Source organism: Pan troglodytes, chromosome 12, assembly GCF_028858775.2.
Source record: "Pan troglodytes isolate AG18354 chromosome 12, NHGRI_mPanTro3-v2.0_pri, whole genome shotgun sequence".
Taxonomy (NCBI): Eukaryota; Metazoa; Chordata; class Mammalia; order Primates; family Hominidae; genus Pan; species Pan troglodytes.
Genome location: NC_072410.2, coordinates 73,910,398 through 73,932,807, shown reverse-complemented (window position 1 = coordinate 73,932,807; position 22,410 = coordinate 73,910,398). Strand labels below are relative to the sequence as shown.

Genomic DNA, 22,410 nt, shown 5'->3' with positions numbered 1-22,410 from the left:
TCAAAGAGAATAAAATACCTAGGAATCCAACTTATAAGGGATGTGAAGGACCTCTTTAAGGAGAACTACAAACCACTGCTCAAGGAAATAAAAGAGGATACAAACAAATGGAAGAACATTCCATGCTCATGGGTAGGAAGAATCAATATCGTGAAAATGGCCATACTGCCCAAGGTAATTTACAGATTCAATGCCATCCCCATCAAGCTACCAATGACTTTCTTCACAGAATTGGAAAAAACTACTTTAAAGTTCATATGGAACCAAAAAAGAGCCCACATCGCCAAGTCAATCCTAAGCCAAAAGAACAAAGCTGGAGGCATCACACTACCTGACTTCAAACTATACTACAAGGCTACAGTAACCAAAACAGCATGGTACTGGTACCAAAACAGAGATATAGATCAATGGAACAGAACAGAGCCCTCAGAAATAACACCGCATATCTACAACTATCTGATCTTTGACAAACCTGAGGAAAACAAGCAATGGGGAAAGGATTCCCTATTTAATAAATGGTGCTGGGAAAACTGGCTAGCCATATGTAGAAAGCTGAAACTGGATCCCTTACACCTTATACAAAAATCAATTCAAGATGGATTAAAGACTTAAACGTTAGACCTAAAACCATAAAAACCCTAGAAGAACACCCAGGCATTACCATTCAGGACATAGGCATGTGCAAGGACTTCATGTCTAAAACACCAAAAGCAATGGCAACAAAAGCCAAAATTGACAAATGGGATCCAATTAAACTAAAGAGCTTCCGCACAGCAAAAGAAACTACCATCAGAGGGAACAGGCAACCTACAAAATGGGAGAAAATTTTCACAACCTACTCATCTGACAAAGGGCTAATATCCAGAATCTACAATGAACTCAAACAAATTTACAGGAAAAAAACAAACAACCCCATCAAAAAGTGGGCGAAGGACATGAACAGACCCTTCTCAAAAGAAGACATTTATGCAGCCAAAAAACACATGAAAAAATGCTCACCATCACTGGCCATCAGAGAAATGCAAATCAAAACCACAATGAGATACCATCTCACACCAGTTAGAATGGCGATCATTAAAAAGTCAGGAAACAACAGATGCTGGAGAGGATGTGGAGAAATAGGAACACTTTTACACTGTTGGTGGGACTGTAAACTAGTTCAACCATTGTGGAAGTCAGTGTGGCGATTCCTCACGGATCTAGAATTAGAAATACCATTTGACCCAGCCATCCCATTACTGGGTATATACCCAAAGGACTATAAATCATGCCGCTATAAAGACACATGCACACATATATTTATTGCGGCATTATTCACAATAGCAAAGACTTGGAACCAAGCCAAATGTCCAACAATGATAGACTGGATTAAGAAAATGTGGCACATATACACCATGGAATACCATGCAGCCATAAAAAATGATGAGTTCACGTCCTTTGTAGGGACATGGATGGAAATTGGAAATCATCATTCTCAGTAAACTATCGCAAGAACAAAAAACCAAACACCGCATATTCTCACTCATAGGTGGGAATTGAACAATGAGAACACATGGACACAGGAAGGTGAACATCACACTCCGGGAACTGTTGTGGGGTGGGGGGAGGGGGGAGGGATAGCGTTGGGAGATATACCTAATGCTAGATGACGAGTTAGTGGGTGCAGCGCACCAGCATGGCACATGTATACATATGTAACTAACCTGCATGTTGTGCACATGTACCCTAAAACTTAAAGTATAATAATAATAAATAAATAAAAAATTAAAAATTAAAAGAAAAAAAAGGTGCGTCTCAGGTACTACATACTCTATGGAAAGGATTTTCATCACCAGTGGCACTTGCTTTCTCTCTTGAAGTCCCACAGTGTGGTAGTTAAGAGCGCACACTCTGGAGCCAGCCTGGGTTCAAATCAAAATTTCATTTCACATCTATAAAGTGTGTATAATCTAAAAAATCTATGTTTACATAATACTAATATAGCATGCAGTACAATATGAAGACTCAATAAGTATTTTTATTAATAATTCACAGCTGCTTACTGTGAAAGATTTAGGCCACCTAGGCTACATTTAATGACATCTCTATTTCCTTGGCAGGGGGTAGGGGTGGATAGGTTCCCTACTTAGGAATTGATTCTTCTGTTTGTCATGGGTCAGTCACTTTTAAGTCTATAGCATGCCTATGGCTTATTCCTAAATCTTGACTTTCCTCTGATTAGGACAACTGAGAGGGATAATAAATACTCTCAATTGGTATCTTTCTTTTGGGCTCTGATATCTCTTTTAGGACTCTTCTGATAGCCTTTTTAAGAAGTGATAAAGAACAACCTTCAATTAAATATTTCAACTCTAGAGAGCCACTCTGCAGATTTTGCATTTGAGCATTGATTGTTTTAATGATCAGTCAGTTGAAACTTTCCCATTGGAAAATGCAATTTGAGTGACTCTCCTCTAAGACACCCATTCCGCAGCACCCAAGATGGTGTGAGGAGTTTATGTCTTATCATGTGAACCAAGATGTTAAGAAGATTCCTGGATAATGGATTTTTCATGTCATTTGTGCAACAAGTAAATTAAAAATACAAAGCCTCAGAGGAAAATGGTAAGTATATCTAAGTCCTTACTCAAAACCCATTTAACATTTTCTAAAGAAACAAAGCAAAATAACCCAATCTCTATCTCCTTAAACTAGAATTTGTCTAGCAATAATATAACATGACAAGAATAACTCTGGTAAATAAAACTACATGTTGGGTTCTCCCTGGGGAATGTCTGCCTCACCTGTAATGATTTCTTGAAAATATTTTTCAGGAGCTGAGAATATTATGTTGCCAAGGCAGTGACATTGCAGATATGCTTCAGGAAGCTCTTTCATTAAAAGCCCCTCTTTCCCAACACTTAAAAACTTTTTTTAAAGCAAATGTGTAAAAGTTGGTTGCAACTGATATACTGCATACTTTTATTTATTATTATTTTTTCTTTTACTTTTTTTTTTCTTTTTATGAGGCAGAGTCTCGCTCTGTTGCGGAGCCTGGAGGGCAGTGGTGCGATCTCGGTTCACTGCAACCTCTGTCTCCTGGTTCAAGGGATTCTCCTACCTCAGCCTCCCAAGTAGCTGGGACTACAGGCAAGCACCACCATGCCTGGCTAATTTTTTGGTATTTTTTAGTAGAGACAATGTTTCACCATGTTGGCCAGGCTGGTCTCAAACTCCTGACCTCAAGTGATCCACCTGCCTCAGCCTCCAGAAGTGTTGGGATTACAGGCGTGAGCCACTGTGCCTGAGAATGGGTTTGAAGTGCCTGAAATTACCGGCCTGTGTGCCTTCACTTTTTACTAACTTATCCCCTCTGGTAGCAACCATTATGAGGTTGCCTGTATCAAAAATGCGCCCTTCTCTGGAAGTACCTCAGAGCTCGCCACATTATGGTGGAAGAATCTTGCTGACTGAGCAGATCGATTCTATGCTGGGTGTGCTTGGGTCAGTCAGATTCTCTTTTTGGGAATTTGAAATTTATAAAAGAGGGACAGAGAGGAGTCGTTTTTGGAACCGACTCCTTGTAAATCTAGGGAAAAGCTCCCTGAGCTCCTTTTGCTAAGATGCCAGATATTCTCCTTACATCTTCACAGCATACTTCTACCTTCTTATCCTTCTATTAAGTTAATCTCTTATGATTAAAATGGTCAGAATTGATTTCTGGTGCTTGCAAATGAAAAAAGACTTACCCAGAGCCCCACCCAAGGTTTCCAGGTTGAAGTAATCCACTATTCTGTGGACAGTCCATAACACAGGGCATATGTTGGTGCTCAGTGAGAGGACCGAAGGCTTTGAATAGCGATTCCTCAGTGGTCTCTCTAAGCTGGCCAGAAATGAGCTTAGGGGATAACCATGTTAGTCCAGCTGCCTCTATAGAGAATGAGCCTTAAAACACTCAGAGGAAGTTCAGATGACACTTCCTCTGAGGCCTCTTTGTTACTCTGGCTAGAAGAGATGATTCCCTGCTCTGAACTCCTATCTTGTTTATAACCTTTATCTAGCATTTATCACATTCTCCATTTCCCTGTAGTCATTTGAGAAGAAGATACCTCTTCTACATCTGGAAGACTATAAGCTCCTGGAGGGCAGAGATGGTATTTTTGGATCCTGCATGCTATCTTGTACATTTCAGTACGTATTTCCTGAGTGGCCAACAAGTCTCACCTGAAGGCTTTCTGTGTGTCCAGTCTGAGGCTTAGGGATGGGGAAAGGTGGGAGGAAAAGATCCAGAATGGGCTTGGATGCTTTAGCTGGGCAGACAGGACCAAAAACAGCCAATAATCAGGTATTAGGAGGTATGTGTCAGGGGCAGCTAAGTTTGGGCTGAAAAGGCCAGAAATTAGACTCAAGGCAATAATGAGCTCTGCTATTTTGGGATTCTAACTTATTCACTTTCCAGGTTGAGAAGACCTAGTGGGTCATTTTCTCTAATTAACACCTCCCAGGAACAAAACTGTTCCATCAGGCTTGCCCCTTGGATGATAGATATTTACTGTTCAACCTCACATATGGGCTGTGGGTTTTTTAGTCTTCTCTGCATCATCAGATTATTACAATAATACCTTGTAGCTATGTGAAAACTTTATTTCCATACTTTTGGTTTTTTTTTGTCTCATTTATCTTCACTATATCTGGTCCCACTCAGGGACAGGAATCATCATGTCCCTTTTACAGACAGCAAAGAGATTTTATCATTGAGCCAATACCTACAGCACAAATTAGAAAAAGGGGACCTGGTGCTAGAACCCAGTTCTGCCCAGTCTGTCCTGTTGATCAGTTTGAATAATTTGGGGACTGCATTGGACCCTACCCTGTCACACCACAGCATCCCCACCTCTGTGGGCTCAGAAATGCTGTCTGCTGCTACTCATGAGGTGCAATTAGGAACCCAGGAGTAGCGTAACCTCATTACATCAGAGTCAAGGACAAATGTAACAGCAGCAAGGGATTAAATCTTCATTCTGAAAGTTGAGTTTTGTTTATAAATTGTACTTTTCTGAATTTGGCTGAGGTGGCATTAAGGAACTGAGGTTCAGGGCCACATAGAGAGCAGCTGTGAGTGGTTTGCCAGGAGGTGGTGTCATCTTCCAGTGAGGCAGAAGCTGGGAGTAAATGAGGACCCTGTGGAGAAGCAGCTAGAAGCTGCCCACCAAGTCAGAAAGCCCACCTGCCTGGTGGGAGGGATTATTTTAATTCCTTTCATAAGAAAAAAAGCTGGGTGGGAATTTGCTAAAATCTGCATTAAATATGATTTTTCTGCAGCCAAGGGGAGCTGCTGGAACAAAGCACATATGCTCCCATGGAGCCAGCCCTCTCAGCTGTGGAAGTGAGCAGCAGGGCTTCTCTTCACCACTGTGACTCAACTGGCTTTAAAACCTCAAGTATAAGATCAGAATTACACATGGCCAAGACAACATTTGGTGTAGCCACTCTGGGAGATTATATTTTGGAAAGAGACCTTTGTTGCCTCATTTCAAGACATGAAAAGAAGCCAACTGAGGGGCTTAGGAAGAAGATAGAGGTGGGCAAAAGAGCAGAACTGGAGCCCTGAATTAATCTGATTTACTGCTTTTGAAATTAAAAAAAAAAAAAGAAGAAGAAAAACCCAAGGATTTACTGCTCTCCAAGGAGGGAGCTGGGTCCAATGCCAAAGAGATCTGTGTGTGAACCTTTTGGCTCTACACTTGTGTTGAGATTTTGGGAACTCTGTTGCTTGTTTTTTAGTGTCTTGCTAGGGGCTATCATTCACTTTCCCCAGCAGGGTGATTTTTAAACAAATAAAATCTAGTCCTTCCTGAGCTTCTCCCGAGGGGTCTGTGTATCAGCAAGGTCAGGTTTAAGAGTTGCCTTGAAGGCATGGCTGGGAGAGCTGAGTCAGAACTAAGGTTCCAGATTAACCTCAACCTTGGGCCTTTGTTTCTTTAGGGGTGGTTGTGGTGGTGGTGAGGGTAGGCTAGGGAGGTGGGACATAAACTTTCTTAATTCTGAGATTTTTTGGCTGGCCCAGATTTAGGAAAGCTGAGGGTAGGGCCAAGCTGTCTTGCTTGCAAGAGTGTGGTAGTCTTCTTTCTGTCTGTGGGTTCTTTCCTGGGGGCTGTTACCTTGTGTGCTACACCAGGAGGCCATCTGTCTCAATTCAGGCTGCCTTGGTGGTTTTTGTTTGCTTTCAGTTTGTTTTTATTAAGGAATCTTGGGCTGGGGATTGATTTTTCCCTACTGAGTCTAAAAAAATAAAATGAAAACAATCTAGATGGAATATACTGATATAGGTAAGCTTCAGGTCTTGCTTCCCTGAAGTTGATATGTCTGCTATTTCCCATTCAAATGATAGACTGGAAGCCTACAAATTCTGTTATAGGACCTGGATGCTGACATAACACAAATAACTCCCTTCAGAACCTATAGCATTTTCTCACTTCCCCATTTTCTAAAACAGAGATTTAAAAAATGACATTTAGCTGTAATACATGCTAGCTGATGTAGACATGCTTCTTTTTTGCATGAGTTAATTGTTCCTATTCAGCTATCTCAGTTTAATCATGAAAGTCAGTAACACTTTAATTATACTACATGTGAAATTCTGGGATCCCTGAGTTGAATGACATTTCTTCAGGTGGTTCTTACTCTAGCACAATGATTCAAAACCAAGGGGTCGGGAGGAATTTCCCCCTGCCCCCTCCGGAGGTCATTTGCCAAATGTCTAGAGATACTTTTGGTTGTCACAATTTGGGAAGGCAGCGCTCCTGGCCAGGGATGCTGGAAAACATTCTACAAGGTTCAAAACAGCTCCCATAACAAAGAATTATCTGGCCCCAATTGTCAATTGTCAATATTGCTAAGATTTAGAAACCTGCTCTGGCAGAAGAGGCACATGTTGAACAAATGGCTGCATTATGGTGAGATATGTACAAAAATATATGTAAGCCCAGGATATTGAAGTGAGTATGTGGATGGGGAAGATGGAGGTGGAGTGGGGGTGGGGCAGTGGGCATCAGGGAAGGCTTCATGGGGAAGTGACTCCTAATCATGGTTTTTACTTAATGCCTTTGCAACCAATCATCAAATAATGGCTTTAATTGAAAGCTTATTAGTCAATAACTACATATTGGGATTTTTTTTCTTTTTGCACAACGTCTGAGTAATCAAAGCTCTCTAATAACTTTATGTCTTCTCTTAAGAAATATTTCCCCCCCAGCCTGGGAAGAATTTATTCAACCTTCTTCCTTGCTTCTCAGCAACGAATCTCTAGTTGATTTTAACCTGTGGTTCTTCCACCAGGACCCCTCTTTCCTTCTTCACAGTTCAGCTTCTTAACACTTGGCCCATGAAGCCTTCCCTTGGAGACTTCAGTTCATAGTGATTAATTCATTCTGTGAATTCCTTAGAGCCTTGTTGTCTTTCTCTCTACACCTATACCAGTCTCTTGGGGGTGTGTTTCCACTTAGATTGTGCGCTTCTCGAAGACACTACGGCACTGAACACTGTTTTGGACCCTGATTTACACTGCAAGTGAGAGGAAGAGGAAGACACTCAAGAAAGGTGTCAGGAAAGAGTAATGCTGGATTGATATGAACATTGCATTAGGTTGGTGCAAAAGTAATCATGGTTTTTGCCATTGAAAGTAATGGCAATTACTTTTGTACCAAGCCAATATCTTGCCAAGGCCTCTGGATTATGTCTTCAACAAAGTCTAAAAGTTTAATTTCTGTTCAGTAGGTACAACATGCAAAAAATAAATTGCCATAATTATTATTAGCATTTTCTTACTAACAGATTTTTCAAAAGCTGTTTCCATATCAAGCAGATCAACCTTTCTGTTGTCATAGAGACAAAGATCTTTATATAGCCATGGGCAAGGTGAGATTTTTTTCTCCTCTTTCCAGTTGCCTAGAACTAATAAGAAAGGAAAGGAAATTTTTAAAATCAGTTTTTTCTTTCATTTTTTCCCCAATTAAAATGAGTGAAATGTGGGAGGTTATTTTTTGTATCACATTTTAGATTTTAAATACCTATGTTTTTCATAAAATATGAAAGGGGAGGAAAAATTTGAACGATGCTATTTTCAAAATTTGTAAGCAGCAGGCTTGTCAGTGGTAAGCAGCTATAATCCATGTACCTTGTTTTTTTTCTTCTTCTTAAACCAAATAGTGAACTTCGGATGGAGGTCTTAGAAGGTAAGGTTACTAGGACCCCAAATGACTAAAGCATAAATTAACATCTATTGAGGGACTAATGCTGAATCCTAAGGTGCTCTGCGGTACTTGCCTCCTCCAACCCTGAGAACTTGGAGTGCTCCCCTTCTCTCTGCAGAGGCAAAGTCTATGATAATGTAGTGCAAGACCACATCCTCTCCTCCTGGAAGACTTACCTCATAATTTAAGCTTTCTTTTTTTTTTTTTATGAACTGATAACTTGCCATCATAGCAGTTTTCTGTCTCATAATTACTGTTTATCATTTCATGCATTCATCATCAAGAAAAGAGGATTTCAGTATGAACCTGTCCACTTTTCCTGTCCTTTGTCTTAATATTGAGTTATTCCTTTACCCATAGGTCTTCTTACCTCAGGACTCAAAACTTCTTATTCTTTCTAAGGTTAATCTTTCCCCCATGTTGTTAGACTGATGCTCTCCTCCTACCCCCACTGAGATCTGACAATTAACATTCCTCCCTCATTCCCTGTATCTTCAGTCTGTCCTCCATGGATTCCTTCCTGCAGTCCTCTTTGAGGAAAAAAAAAACTTCCCTCAATTCTGCTTATTTTCTGTCTGCCTCTGGGTTTAGGATTTTGATTTTATGCCTTTTTGCAATAAATAGGTGTTATGCCGGTTTTTGGCGGGGGGGGGGGGTGGGGGGGGTGGGGAAGGGAAGTGTATGGCACAAGGACTTTTAAAATATACTTTTTCCTCTCTAAGATGATACCTCCCTGGAGAGCTGTGCCTTGGTTCTCAAACTTCAGTATGCATCAGAATCACCTGAGGAGCTTGTTAACATGTAGCCTGCTGGACCCCACCCCTGGAGTTTCTGATTCAGTAGGTTGGGGCTGAGGCCTGAGAATATGCAGTCTAACATTTCCCAGGTGATGTTCATACTGCTGGGCTAAGACCATACTTTGAGAAATATTGCCTTGAAGTAACAACCCTCCCTTTGCTTAACATGCACCTCTCTTGTCATATGGAAGTTGGTGTCACTATGTTGTGCCAAAAGTTACCCTGTTTTGGCCTGCATAGGCTCAACCTCCACAGAGTGACAAGGGCATCTCTTGAAAGATGAGGGCATCTCTCAACCATCTGGTGCTCAGGAAATGAAACCTTGTGAGGGTCACCACGCTTGGCTAAGGAGGCTAAATGACTGGCAGAGGATGTTCCTGGTGGTGGATGCTCAGGGTCTCTACCCCCAAACCTAGTCAGCCCTATCAGATATTTTTGAGGGGTTCTAGGATTCTTGAAACCCTGCTGAAAGGCAGCAGGAGAAAGTGGGATTTTAAAAAAAATTTACTTCAGCCTTTTCCAGGGAAGGGGGTCCCCTCCTGAGAACAGCACGTGGCAGCAGGAGTCCTTGAGAGATCTTACTGAAAAGCCGAATTGAAAAGGAACTGGGACTTGGCCCACCCATTCATGCCCCCAGTGGGAGTTCTTTGCTCAGTACTAATTTTGGAGAAACTGTGTGTGTGTGTGTGTGTGTGTGTCTTTTATTAAGAAAGCAGTAGTTTTTCTTACAAAGATGAGCAAATTTAAAAAGATAATTAATAGATAAAATCCTGAATTGCTATTCAATAGCTGTGAGACCTTGAGCAAGTTATTCCTTCTCCTTGGATCTCAGTTTCTTCTAATCTGTACGATAAGTAGCAGGCAAGTGAGAAAGTCTGTTAGTAGTACAGTCATTCTTAAGAGCAACATGGCATGCTTGTCAGGGACGGACCAGGGCTGGAAATTGGAAGGCCTGTTGCATGGATTTGTGGATTGATTGAAACAAATTCTATCAGCATGGTCCATTCCTTCAGGGAATGGACCTGACAAGATAATTAATGGATACTAATTAATATAAACCCCTCAACCCTTTAACTGTATCTCTCAACCACAATTATTCCCAGAAGGCCTTTAACTTTTCCGCATGAAGAAGCCTGGCCTGGCAGGGAGGGTGAGTATCCTCTATGAAACGGCCCGTGACAGACTGTTGGGGGCTCAAAGGAAATGGCAGAGGGGGTGGTCTCCTTCCTTCCCCAGCACAGAATTCCGTCATCTCTAATTGTTAGGACATGATCAAGACCTCTACCAGCCTTTTAGATACTCTTGTCTTTTGTCTTTTTTTCCCTTTCTTTTCTTTCCTTTTCTCTTTTCACAGGTGTATTGAGATGTAAATCCTACACTATAGAATTTAAAGTGGACAATGCAATTGTTTTTAATATGTTCACATGCAACTGTCTCTACAATCTAATTTTACAAAAATTTCACCACCCCCCCGCCCCAAGCCCATACCCACTGATTAGTAGTCACCTACTGTCCCTCCCATCCGCCTCCCCAGCCCTGGTAACTACTAATCTACTTTCAGTTTATCTGGACATTTCATGTAAATAGTATTATAAAATATGTGGTACTTTTTTTTCTAAATAGGAGAAAGGAGACCTGATGACACCCTGATAGTCTAGTACTAAAGGCTCCCCTTCTCCTCTTTACCCCATTACTCCAGAAACAACGCCCTCCCCCTGGTTGCTGATGTATACAATCCCTCAATCAGGCCTGTGAGTGTGGAGGTGGTGCGCGGGTGCCAGCGGCAGGGCACAGGGCCTTTGGTCCATTAGACCATGAGACTGAAGTTCAAGCACATCTGGGCACGGCGGAGCACCGGCTTGTATGCTCACTAAGATGCCCGTGTGACTGCCAGCAGTCAGTTGACAGATTAGGTCACCCTTGGCCATAGGGCCTGAGCACTCCATTCCTAGAGGACCACAGGGTGCCAGAGCTCACATTCACCTTCCCTGACGTGGCTGGCCCGAGGCTCAAAGGCCGGTAAGACTTCTCTGGCAGAGACCCCTGCCAGAGGAGTTGAGGAGCGTCACACCCATATTCCCTTCAAGCAGCGGCAGAGAGCAGGCCTTCCCCTGAGGTTCCTGAATAGTTCTACTCCCCCGGCCACTGCCCCAACCAGGGATAAAGAATGGGGCTGGGGCTCTCAGAGGCATGGGGTGGTAAAAACAACCACCAAGCTTTGGGTTCTCATCACCCTAAAACGTGGGGGAAATTTGATAGGGCAAAGCGTTTTTCTCCAAGCTTCCAGGGAAAGGGGGCCAAAGGAGTAGGGAGGGAAGGTGGCATAGAGCGATGGAGGGTCCTGCATCAAGGGGGCCGCGACGGGAGCGCTGTGTACTCACAGTCGAGTGAGACCGGCCGTGGGGCCGGGGCAGCGCAGGGCGCCGTCGGGCACGCAGTTGCAGGGCTCAGGGCAGAGCGCCTCGCGCAGCGCTCGTGGCAGCGGCGGCTGCAGCAGCAGCAGCAGCTTCAGCAGCTGCAGCGCCGAGAACCGCTGCTTCATGGCCGGCGAACTGGGCTTCTGCGGCTTGCCAGTGTCTTGGACGGCCTCTGAGTGCGGCCCGCACCCCTCTCCCCGCCCCTTGGCTGCCCTTCCACACACCCTTCCCTGCCGGCCCGCCCCTGCCCTCCCCCTCTTACCGCGCACCCCGCTGAGTCTGCTCTGCCTTGACCTGCGACAGTGCCCAGTGACCCAATAACCTCCTTCCTGCTACTTTCCCCTGTCTTGTCCCCTACCATCTGCAAATGGCCCTAGCTATAGGAGGTAAAGAGATTTAATGGCAAATGTTTTGGATTAGAGGTGGGGAGTTCTGAATTGAGTGAGTTGTGACGCTTCCCGGAACCCCTTTTATTTGATTTGTGAAAGGGTCCGATGGATACTCGCTATACCCACATCAGAAGGCGTAAGAGTGCCTAGCTCAGACATTTTTCCTCTCTTTTATCCTCAACCCCTAATCCTTTCCCCTTCTCTTTTAGCAAATCCCTCCACTCTACAAGTAATCTTTGCCCATCCTCCCAACTACCCCAGTAATTTCTCTTGGTGGTAAATGCTTTCTTATTTATGGTATAGCTATTTGGCTTGGTCCTATATCTCTTCTATAGATTGGGAGGTCCTTGAGAGCAAAATCCAATTCAGATTTATTTTTGTATTCCTTCTGGCTTCTACATGGTAAGTCCTCAGTAAAGATTTGTTGAATGAATGAATGAAACTGCCTAATACTGGTAGCAGCTGCCCCATAGAAGGCCCAGGATAGGCTAGACCTTGTAACAGGTGCTCTGCCTCACATCATGTTTAAGCTCCACATTGAACTAGCAGGGTGTTTGCGATGAGAAAAATGTCCCAAGAGGTATGTGGCTTCCCTGAAGTCACACGGTTTTAAAGTAGTGAAACCTGGAACTCATGTCTATCACCTACCACCTCTCACCAATGCAAAAAGCTGCTATGATCTACATACCAAAGAAGTTAGAAGACAAAATTTTATGGTAATCATGGGGTTCCATAATATCCCCTCTTTGATTTGATCATTTCTTCCTTCCAAGGATTCTGTTTGGATTCTGGAAATCCTAGCAGTTTTGCTGGAAGAGGTGGACTTTGAAAGCTGGGAAGGCATTTAAGGCTTTAAAGAGAGGAAATATAAGAATAGATTTCTTTCATTCTGAAGCCAGTTCTCAAGGATGGGCTCCTTCATTCACCATTCTACAGTCTGTTGCTCAAGGAGGGTAGATTATTATTATTTTAAAAACTTGTTTGGCTTTGGCCACATTGTGCTAGATGACACAAAAACAATGCTCATGTCTATAATATTGTCTTCTCTGGATCCTCTCTTCAACTGCTTATAGATGACTCCTCACCCTTTAATACCTCTGCATGGGCTGTCCCCACTATTTTCTCTTCTTTTTCCATTATTCCATTAGATAAACTCCCAGTTGTCCTTCAAGACTCAGCCCAATGTCATTTCCACTTTGATTCTTCTCTGAGTCATCCTAGTTGAGTAGTTGTGGCCATAACACCTGGTTCTACAGCAGGTAATCTAACACACTGTAATTGTGGGTTTAATTTTGCTTTCCCCTCTCTATTCATCTTAATATCAACAGAGCATGTCATAGCTTCTAGCTCCTAGTAGGTGTTCCATATGTGTCTGTTGAATAATAGAGTGAATAAGTGAGGCCCAGATTTGTAGTAGATGCTCAGTAAACTATCTGAGAAGAGCTTGATACCCTCACTTGCTTTATTCTCAACCACGCTGGATCTATCTGGATATGTATAAAGTAATTATACATGACGACTTTGGGTGTCATGTTCTCTGTTCTCTTTTAGTTTTGTCAGATTTTGGTAGGGAAGTTGGGGTAGGCACTGGGATTTTTAAACGTTTTCACCATGTATCTTGAATGGAAGGAGAGAAAGAATGAATAACTCAAGGTGCCTGAATGGCTTTTCTTTCAAGTCTCATGTTTTATGTGACTTTTTTCTTTTTTTAACCCTGTAGTGTACCTGTTATATATAAAAAAAGTTTGCTCCCACCCACCCCTGAATCTTTGAAAACAATGGATATTCCAGAAGAATCATTTAATTCTGTACTCCAGTAGGAGGACTAGGCAATCAGAACACTAGGATTTTCCTTCTGTTTCTGCTGTCAATCATGAGATTTGCCCTTCAGTCTCTTCATCTGTAAGAAGAAGGGTTGAAGTTCACTATCCCTAAGGCTCTTCTGGCTCTAAAGATGCAAGGACTTTCTAAGCAGCTCCTACAGAATTGCTAGTGGGAGGAATTGGATTGTATATATTGACTTCTTATAACTTGTCTTGGATTGGAAATAAAATCCTGTTTATGAGGAGTTGAGGTTGTTCGTTTGGAAGAAAGCTAACAACTGTAATGAGTTTTCATAAAATTTTACTATCTAGATTAATTTCAGTTGGATCTTAATTATCACGTCAGTTCTTGCAATGTAACTATTATAATAAAATCATATTGATTCATTTGTTATAATCACAAAAGTTTGTTACAATGGAATTTACCTATCTTATTCATTAATACTCATTATGAGTGAGTATTTTTAAATCCAAAGGACTTTGTTTCATTAACTATGCTTGTAGCTACTTTGTCAGAGAACTTCAAACCAACATGACCCACAAAGATTGCTAATTACATTTTAATGACAAAATAAAGTTCACAGAATTCACAAATATTTTATCCTACTTTAGAGATAGAAAAACATACTATCTGACACCGTAACTCAGAAATTGCAATTAAAACTCTCCAAAGTTTTAGAATGGAGCTTCTCATATTTTAGGGTGCAGAAATATCATTTGCAAAGCTTTAAATACGAAGATTCCTAGAACTTTCCCCATGAGATTCTGATTCCATAGATATAGAGTGGGGTCCAATAATCTGCATTTTAACAAGCTTTCTCATGTAATTTTGATGCATGTAGTCCTAGAGCACAATTTGAGGAATACAAAAATGGAAATCCTAGAATTAAATTTGCCTGAAGAAAACAAAGCTCAAGAATCTTTATTAAGGACTTTGAGTGAAGCCTAATAATTTTGATGCATCTTAAAAGAAACCTTGATATGTGTAAGCATAGAAATAGTATATTCTGTGTACCTGTGTTTAAATGTCTAAAATTATTTAATTGGTTATATTGCTGAAATTTATTTATTTATTTATGGAATGAGCCATGTTGCAAAATCATGGAATCTATTTTCTTTATGCCACCCTAGGTCAAAACTCAATAGCATCTGAAGTTACATTAACACATTGGAGTTGAAAGACATTAGCAAAGTAATTTTTAAAAAAATTTTTACTTTAAGTTCTGGGATACATGTGCAGAACGTGCAGGTTTGTTACATGGACATACCTGGGCCATGGTGGTTTGCTGCACCTATCAACCCGCCATCTAGGTTTTAAACCCCGCATGCATTAGGTATTTGTCCTAATGCTCTCCCTCCCCTTTCCCCCTATCCCCCAACAGGCCCCAGTGTGTGATGTTTCCCTCCCTGTGTCCATGTGTTTTCATTGTTCAACTCCCACTTATGAGTGAGAACATGTGGTGTTTGGTTTTCTGTTCCTGTGTTAGCTTGCTGAGAATGATGGCTTCCAGCTTCATCTATGTCCCTGCAAAGGACATAAACTCTTTTTTATGGCTGCATAGTATTCCATGGTGTATATGAGCCACATTTTCTTTATCCAGTCTATCATTGATGGGCATTTGGGTTGGTTCCAAGTCTTTGCTCTTGTAAATAGTGCTGCAATAAACATACATGTGCATGTGTCTTTATAGTAGAACGATTCATAATCCTTTGGGTATTCCCAGTAATGGGATTAGCAAAGTAATTTTTAAAACCTTAAGTAGAATAGGCAAGGTTTTTTGATTATTGAACACATACCCTGTTAGTATAATAACTGGTATTTCTTCTCACTTAAAAGCAGTGGTTTTACCTTTCCCTTGGAAGAAAAGGTGAATGTAGGCAGAGGAAGAAAAAATTGCTTAAGAAGAGAAAAATACAGTTACATCTCTGAGCTGTTCACCTTTTTACCTGGGGTAAAAAAACTAAACAAAACAAAATAAGGAGAACAAAAAAGACAGTCCATGAAAGTTACACTCCAAAATTTCATGCAAATTCTTTATTGCTTGTTTAGAAATTTCATCTCCATTTCACTGTCTACATAATGTAAAATCAGAGCTGCGATCATCTGTGCCACCTCCCACACAGCCCTGGGGTTCTTGTGGGCCTCAGCAGGAGTTTGAAGCTGCAGGATGATAGGAAGCTGGGCCGGTAATTGGAATGTGATGATTGGTCTGGGGCATGAGAATCCTACTCTAAGGCTGTTGGAGAGAGAGAGTTGGAGAAGGGGCCTTGCCTTTTTGGTCATGTTGCTGGAAGGATGTGAATGAATTAGGGGCTGCTGTCCTGCTTGTCTCATGGAAAAAGCCTATTTGTGCTGGCAAAAACTAGAGGAAAGTAGAGATGAGAAATAGATGGGGGCAAGCAGTCTTGTTAATGTCCTTTGACTTCATGGAACTGGTCATGCCTGAGGCCAGCTCTACCCTTGGACTTCCTAAGTGATGAGCTAACACACTCCCTTCCTGCTTAGTCTAGTTGGAGTTGAGTCTCTCTCACTTGCAACCAAAATTCCTCATCTCTACTATCAGCCTTGCTGTGAACTTTATTTAACCTGCCAACTTCCCTCATCCCTTCCCAGTTAGGAGAGAAATAGGGCTTTTCTATTCTTATCTCTGTCATAGGACTCATTATAGTCATAGTGAATTTTTCCCCTTTGCATTGACAGCCTTTATCATCGTACTTCTAGGAATAAACAAGTCAAATGAGTGAATGAACAAATGAATGAGTGCACAAAGAAGTAGTGTGGTAGAATCACGTTATTCCTCTTTGTAGAGAAACTGCATTTTGTTACATAATTTACCTAACATCATTTTTCTTTTAGGGAAGGCCTCTTACTGAAAACTTGGTTTAGCAATTAAACTTCAAGCTAAAATATTAGACAGAGGCAACACAAGGAAAGTGAGAAAGTTTTCTGAAATGATGATATAAATCAACAAAGAAACAAGATTTGATTGTTTAAAATCAGTGTCGAATTCATTAAAGTGTGTGCTACAGCAGCCGTCCCCAACCTTTTTGGCACCAGGGACTGGTTTTGTGGAAGACAGTTTTTCCACGGATGGGGTGGGTGGCTGGTTTCATGTTGAAATTCTTTCATCTCAGATCATCAGGCATTATGTTCTCATAAGGAGCATGCAACTTAGATCCCTTGCATGTGCAGTTCATGATGGGTTCATGCTCCTATGAGAATCTAATGCCGCCGCTGATCTGACAGGAGGTAGAGCTCAGGCAGTAATGCTTGTTTGGCCATTGCTCACCTCCTGCTGTGCAGCCTGATTCCTAACAGGCCAGGCCCTGGGGGTTAGGGAATCCTTGTACCACAGGATACTGTTTTTCTGCCAGGCTAATTAGCAGTATTTAGGGGAAAGGGACCAAAACTCAAGAAATTTGAGGAAAATTGGGTTAAAAAAGTTAAACAAGGTTCTTTACTAAAGAGTTTTCCAGAACATTTTTTATTTTCATTTTTACTTTAGAGTTGGGGTCTCACTCTGTCACCCAGGCTAGAGTGCAGTGGCATGATCATAGCTCATTGAAGCCTCAGCCTCCTTAGTAGCTGGGACCACACCTGACTAACTTTCTTAGTTTTTTTATTTTTTTGTAGAGATGAGGGTTTTGCTTGTTGCCCTTGTGGGTCTTGAACTCCTGATCTCAAGCGACCCTCTTGCCTTGACCTCTGAAAGTGTTGGTATTGCAGGTGTAAGCCACTGTGCCTGGCCTCTGAGAACTTTTAACATGCATTCTGGATCTCCAAGAGGGCCACAGTATATGCAGGAGACTGGTGTTTCTTTTCTCTTTCTTTTTTTTTTTTTTTATACTCTAAGTTCTGGGGTACATGTGCAGAACGTGCAGGTTTGTTACATAGGTATACACGTGCCATGGTGGTTTGCTGCACCCATCAACCCATCATCTACATTAGGTATTTCTCCTAATACTATCTCTCCCCATGCCCCCCACCCCCACAAAAGGTCTGGGTGTGTGATGTTCCCCTCCCTATGTCCATGTGTTCTCATTGTTCAACTCCCACTAATGAGTGAGAACATACAGTGTTTGGTTTTCTGTTCTTGTGATATTTTGCTGAGAATGATGGTTTCCAGCTTCATTGATGTCCCTGCAAAGGACATGAACTCATCCTTTTTTATGGCTGCCTAGTATTCCATGGTGTATATGTGCCACATTTTCTTTATCCAGTCTATCACTGATGGGCATTTGGGTTGGTTCTGAGTCTTTGCTATTGTGAACAGTGCCACAATAAACATATGTGTGCATGTGTCTTTATAGTAGCATGATTTATAATCCTTTGGGTATATACCCAGTAATGGGATTGCTGGGTCAAATGATATTTCTAGTTCTAGAACTTTGAGGAATCTCCACACTGACTTCCACAATGGGTGAACTAATTTACACTCCCACCAACAAAGTAAAAGTGTTCCTATTTCTCCACAACTTCTCCAGCATCTGTTGTTTCTTGACTTTTTAATGATTGCCATTCTAACTGGCATAAGATAGTATCTCATTGTGGTTTTGATTTGCATTTCTCTGATGACCAGCATTTTTTCATATGTTTGTTGGCTGCATACATGTCTTCTTTTGAGAAGTGTCTGTTCATATCTTTTGCCCACTTTTTGATGGGGTTGTTTTTTTCTTGTAAATTTGTTTACGTTCTTTGTAGATTCTGGATATTAGCCCTTTTTCAGATGGTTAGATTGCAAAAATTTTCTCCAATTCTGTAGGTTGCCTCTCCACTGTGATGATAGTTTCTTTTGCTGTGCAAAAGCTCTTTAGTTTAATTAGATCCCATTTGTCAATTTTGGCTTTTGTTGCCATTGCTTTTAGTGTTTTAGTCATGAAGTCTTTGCCCATGCCTATGTCCTGGATGGTATTGCCTAGGTTTTCTTCTAGGGTTTTTATGTTTTTAGGTCTTACCTTTAAGTCTTTAATCCATCTTTAGTTAATTTTTGTATAAGGAAGGGATCCAGTTTTGTAAGGAAGGGATCCAGTTTCAGCTTTCCAGATAGGGCTAGCCAGTTTTCCCAGCACCATTTATTAAATAGGGAATCCTTTCCCCATTGCTTGTTTTTGTCAGGTTTGTCAAAGATCAGATGGTTGTAGATGTTTGGTGTTATTTCTGAGGCCTCTGTTCTGTTCCATTGGTCTATATCTCTGTTTGGTACCAGTACCATGCTGTTTTGGTTACTGTAGCCTTGTAATATAGTTTGAAGTCAGGTAGCATGATGCCTCCAGCTTTGTTCTTTTTACTTAGGATTGTCTTGGCGATGCGGGCTCTTTTTTGGTTCCATATAAAATATAAAGTAGTTTTTTCCAATTCTGTGAAGAAAGTCAATGGTAGTTTGATAGGAATAACATTGAATGTACAAATTATTTTGGGCAGTATGGCCATTTTCACGATATTGATTCTTCCTATCCATAAGCATGGAATATTTTTCCATTTGTTTGTGTCCTCTTTTATTTCCTTGAGCAGTGGTTTGTAGTTCTCCTTGAAGAGGTCCTTCACATCCCTTGTAAGTTGGATTCCTAGGTATTTAATTCTCTTTGAAGAAATTGTGAGTGGGAGTTCACTCATGATTTGGCTCTTTGGTTGTTATTGGTGTATAGGAATGCTTGTGATTTTTGCACATTGATTTTGTATCCTGAGACTTTGCTGAAGTTGCTTATCAGCTTAAAGGGATTTTGGGCTGAGATGATGGGGTTTTCTAAATATGCAATGATGTCATCTGCAAACAGAGACAATTTGACTTCCTCTTTTCCTAATTGAATACCCTTTATTTCCTTCTCTTGCCTGATTGCCCTGGCCTGAATTTCCAATACTATGTTGAATAGGAGTGGTGAGAGAGGGCATCCTTTTCTTGTGCCGGTTTTCAAAGGGAATGCTTCCAGTTTTTGCCCATTCAGTATGATATTGGCTGTGGGTTTGTCATAAATAGCTCTTATTATTTTGAGATACATTCCATAAATACCTAGTTATTGAGAGTTTTTAGCATGAAAGGCAATTTTGTTGAAGGCCTTTTCTGCATCTATTGAGATAATCATGTGGTTTTTGTCATTGGTTCTGTTTATGTGGTGGATTACATTTATTGATTTGTATATGTTGAACCAGGCTTGCATCCCAGGGATGAAGGTGACTTGATCATGATGCACAAGCTTTTTGATGTGCTGCTGGATTTGGCTTACCAGTATTTTATTGAGGATTTTTGCATTGATGTTCTTCAGGGATATTGGCCTAAAATTTTATTTTTTTGTTGTGTCTCTGCCAGATTTTGGTGTCAGGATGATGCTAGCCCCATAAAATGAGTTAGGGAGGATTCCCTCTTTTTCTTTTGTTTGGAATAGTTTCAGAAGGAATAGTACCATCTCCTCTTAAAATTTGGCTGTGAATCTGTCTGGTCCTGAGGTTTTTTTGGTTCATAGGCTATTAATTACTGCCTCAATTTCAGAACTTGTTATTGGTCTCTTCAGGGATTTGGCTTCTTCCTGGTCTAGTCTTGGGAGGGTGTATGTGTCCAGGAATTTATCCATTTTTTCTAGATTTTCTAGTTTATTTGCATAGAGGTGTTTATAGTATTCTCTGATGGTAGTTTGTATTTCTGTGGGATCGGTGGTGACATCCCTTTTATCATTTTTTATTACATCTATTTGATTCTTCTGTCTTTTCTTCTTTATTAGTCTTGCTAGTGGTGTATCTATTTTGTTGATCTTTTCAAAAAACAAGCTCCTGGATTCATTGATTTTTTGAAGGGTTTTTGTGTCTCTATCTCCTTCAGTTCCACCGTGATCTTAATTTTTTTTCTTGTCTTCTGCTAGCTTTTGAATTTGTTTGCTCTTGCTTCTCTAGTTCTTTCCATTGTGATGGTAGGGTGTCGATTTTAGATCCTTCCTGCTTTCTCTTGTGGGCATTTAGTGCTATAAATTTCCCTCTACACACTGCTTTAAATGTGTCCCAGAGATTCTTTGTTCTCATTGGTTTCAAAGAACATCTTTATTTCTGCCTTCATTTTGTTATTTGCCCAGTAGTCATTCAGGAGCAGGCTGTTCAGTTTCCATGCAGTTGTGTGGTTTTGAGTGAGTTTCTTAATCCTGGGTTCTAATTTGATTACACTGTGGTCTGAGAGACAGTTTGTTGTGATTTCTGTTCTTTTACATTTGCTGAAGAGTGTTTTACTTCCAATTATGTGGTCAATTTTAGAATAAATGCGATGTGGTGCTGAGAAGAATGTATATTCTGTTGATTTGGGGTGGAGAGTTCTGTAGATGTCTATTAGGTCTGCTTGGTCCATAGCTGAGTTCAAGTCCTGGATATCCTTGGTCATTTTCCGTCTCATTTCTGCGTCTAATATTGACAGTGAGGTGTTAAAGTCTCCCACTGTTACTGTGTGGGAGTCTAAGTCTCTTTGTAGGTCTCTAAGAACTTGCTTTATGAATCTGGGTGCTCCTGTATTGGGTGCATATATGTTTAGGATAGTTAGCTGTTCTTGTTGCATTGATCCCTTTACCATTATGTGATGCCCTTCTTTGTCTCTTTTGATCTTTGTTAGTTTAAAGTCTGTTTTATCAGCGACTAGGATTGCAACCCCTGCTTTTTTTTTTTGCTTTCCACTTGCTTGGTAAATCTTCCTCCATCCCTTTATTTTGAGCCTATGTGTCTCTTTGCACGTGAGATGAGTCTCCTGAATACAGCACACCAATGGGTCTTGATTCTTTATCCAGTTTGCCAGTCTGTGTCTTTTAATTGGGGCATTTAGCCCATTTACATTTAAGGTTAATATTGTTATGTGTGAATTTGATTCTGGTATTAAGATGCTAGCTGGTTATTATGCCCAGCTAGCTAGTTGATGCAGTTTCTTCATAGCATCGATGGTCTTTAAAATTTGGTATGTTTTTGCAGTGGCTGGTACTGGTTTTTCCTTTCCATGTTTAGTGCTTCCTTCAGGAGATCTTGTAAGGCAGGCCTGGTGGTGACAAAATCTCTCAGCATTTGCTTGTCTGTAAAGGATTTTATTTCTCCACTTATGAAGCATAGTTTGGCTGGACATGAAATGCTGGGTTGAAAAATCATTTCTGGCTGGGCACAGTGGCTCATGCCTGTAATCCCAGCACTTTGGGAGGCCAAGGCAGGCAGATCACAAGGTCAGGAGATCGAGACCATCCCAGGCAACATGGTGAAACCATGTCTCTACTAAAAATACACACACACACACAAAATTAGCCGGGCATTGTGGCACACTCCTGTAGTCCCAGGTACTAGGGAGGCTGAGGCAGGAGAATTGCTTGGACCTGGGAGGCAGAGGTTGCAGTGAGCGAAGATCACACCACTGCACTCCAGTCTGGGCTACAGAGCGAGACTCTGTCTCGAACAAAACAAAACAAAAACTTATTTTCTTTAAGAATGTTGAATATTGGCCCCCACTGTCTTCTGGCTTGTATGGTTTCTGCTGAGAGATCCACTGTCAGTCTGATGGGCTTCTCTTTGTGGGTAACCTGACCTTTCTCTCTGGCTGCCCTTAACATTTTTTCCTTCGTTTCAACCTTGGTGAATCTGACGATTATATGTCTTGGGGTTGCTGTTCTCAAGGAACATCTTTGTGGTGTTCTCTGTATTTCCTGAATTTGAATGTTGGCCTGCCTTGCTAGGTTAGGGAAGTTCTTCCGGATAATATCCTGAAGAGCGATTTCCATTGGTTCCATTCTCCCCGTCAGTTTCAGGT

The 22,410-nt window shown here is 41.2% G+C and overlaps 1 protein-coding gene across 1 annotated transcript in view; it reads right to left on the bottom strand.

The window, feature by feature from the left end:
• LHCGR (luteinizing hormone/choriogonadotropin receptor) overlaps positions 1–11,620 on the bottom strand; it is a 69,351-nt gene extending 57,731 nt beyond the window's left edge. The window contains exon 1 of the mRNA XM_003309005.5: positions 11,410–11,620. Coding sequence (XP_003309053.2) covers positions 11,410–11,570 — 161 coding nt within the window. The 5' untranslated portion in view covers positions 11,571–11,620. The remainder of the gene's footprint in view (positions 1–11,409) is intronic.
• Positions 11,621–22,410: the final 10,790 nt, after the last annotated feature.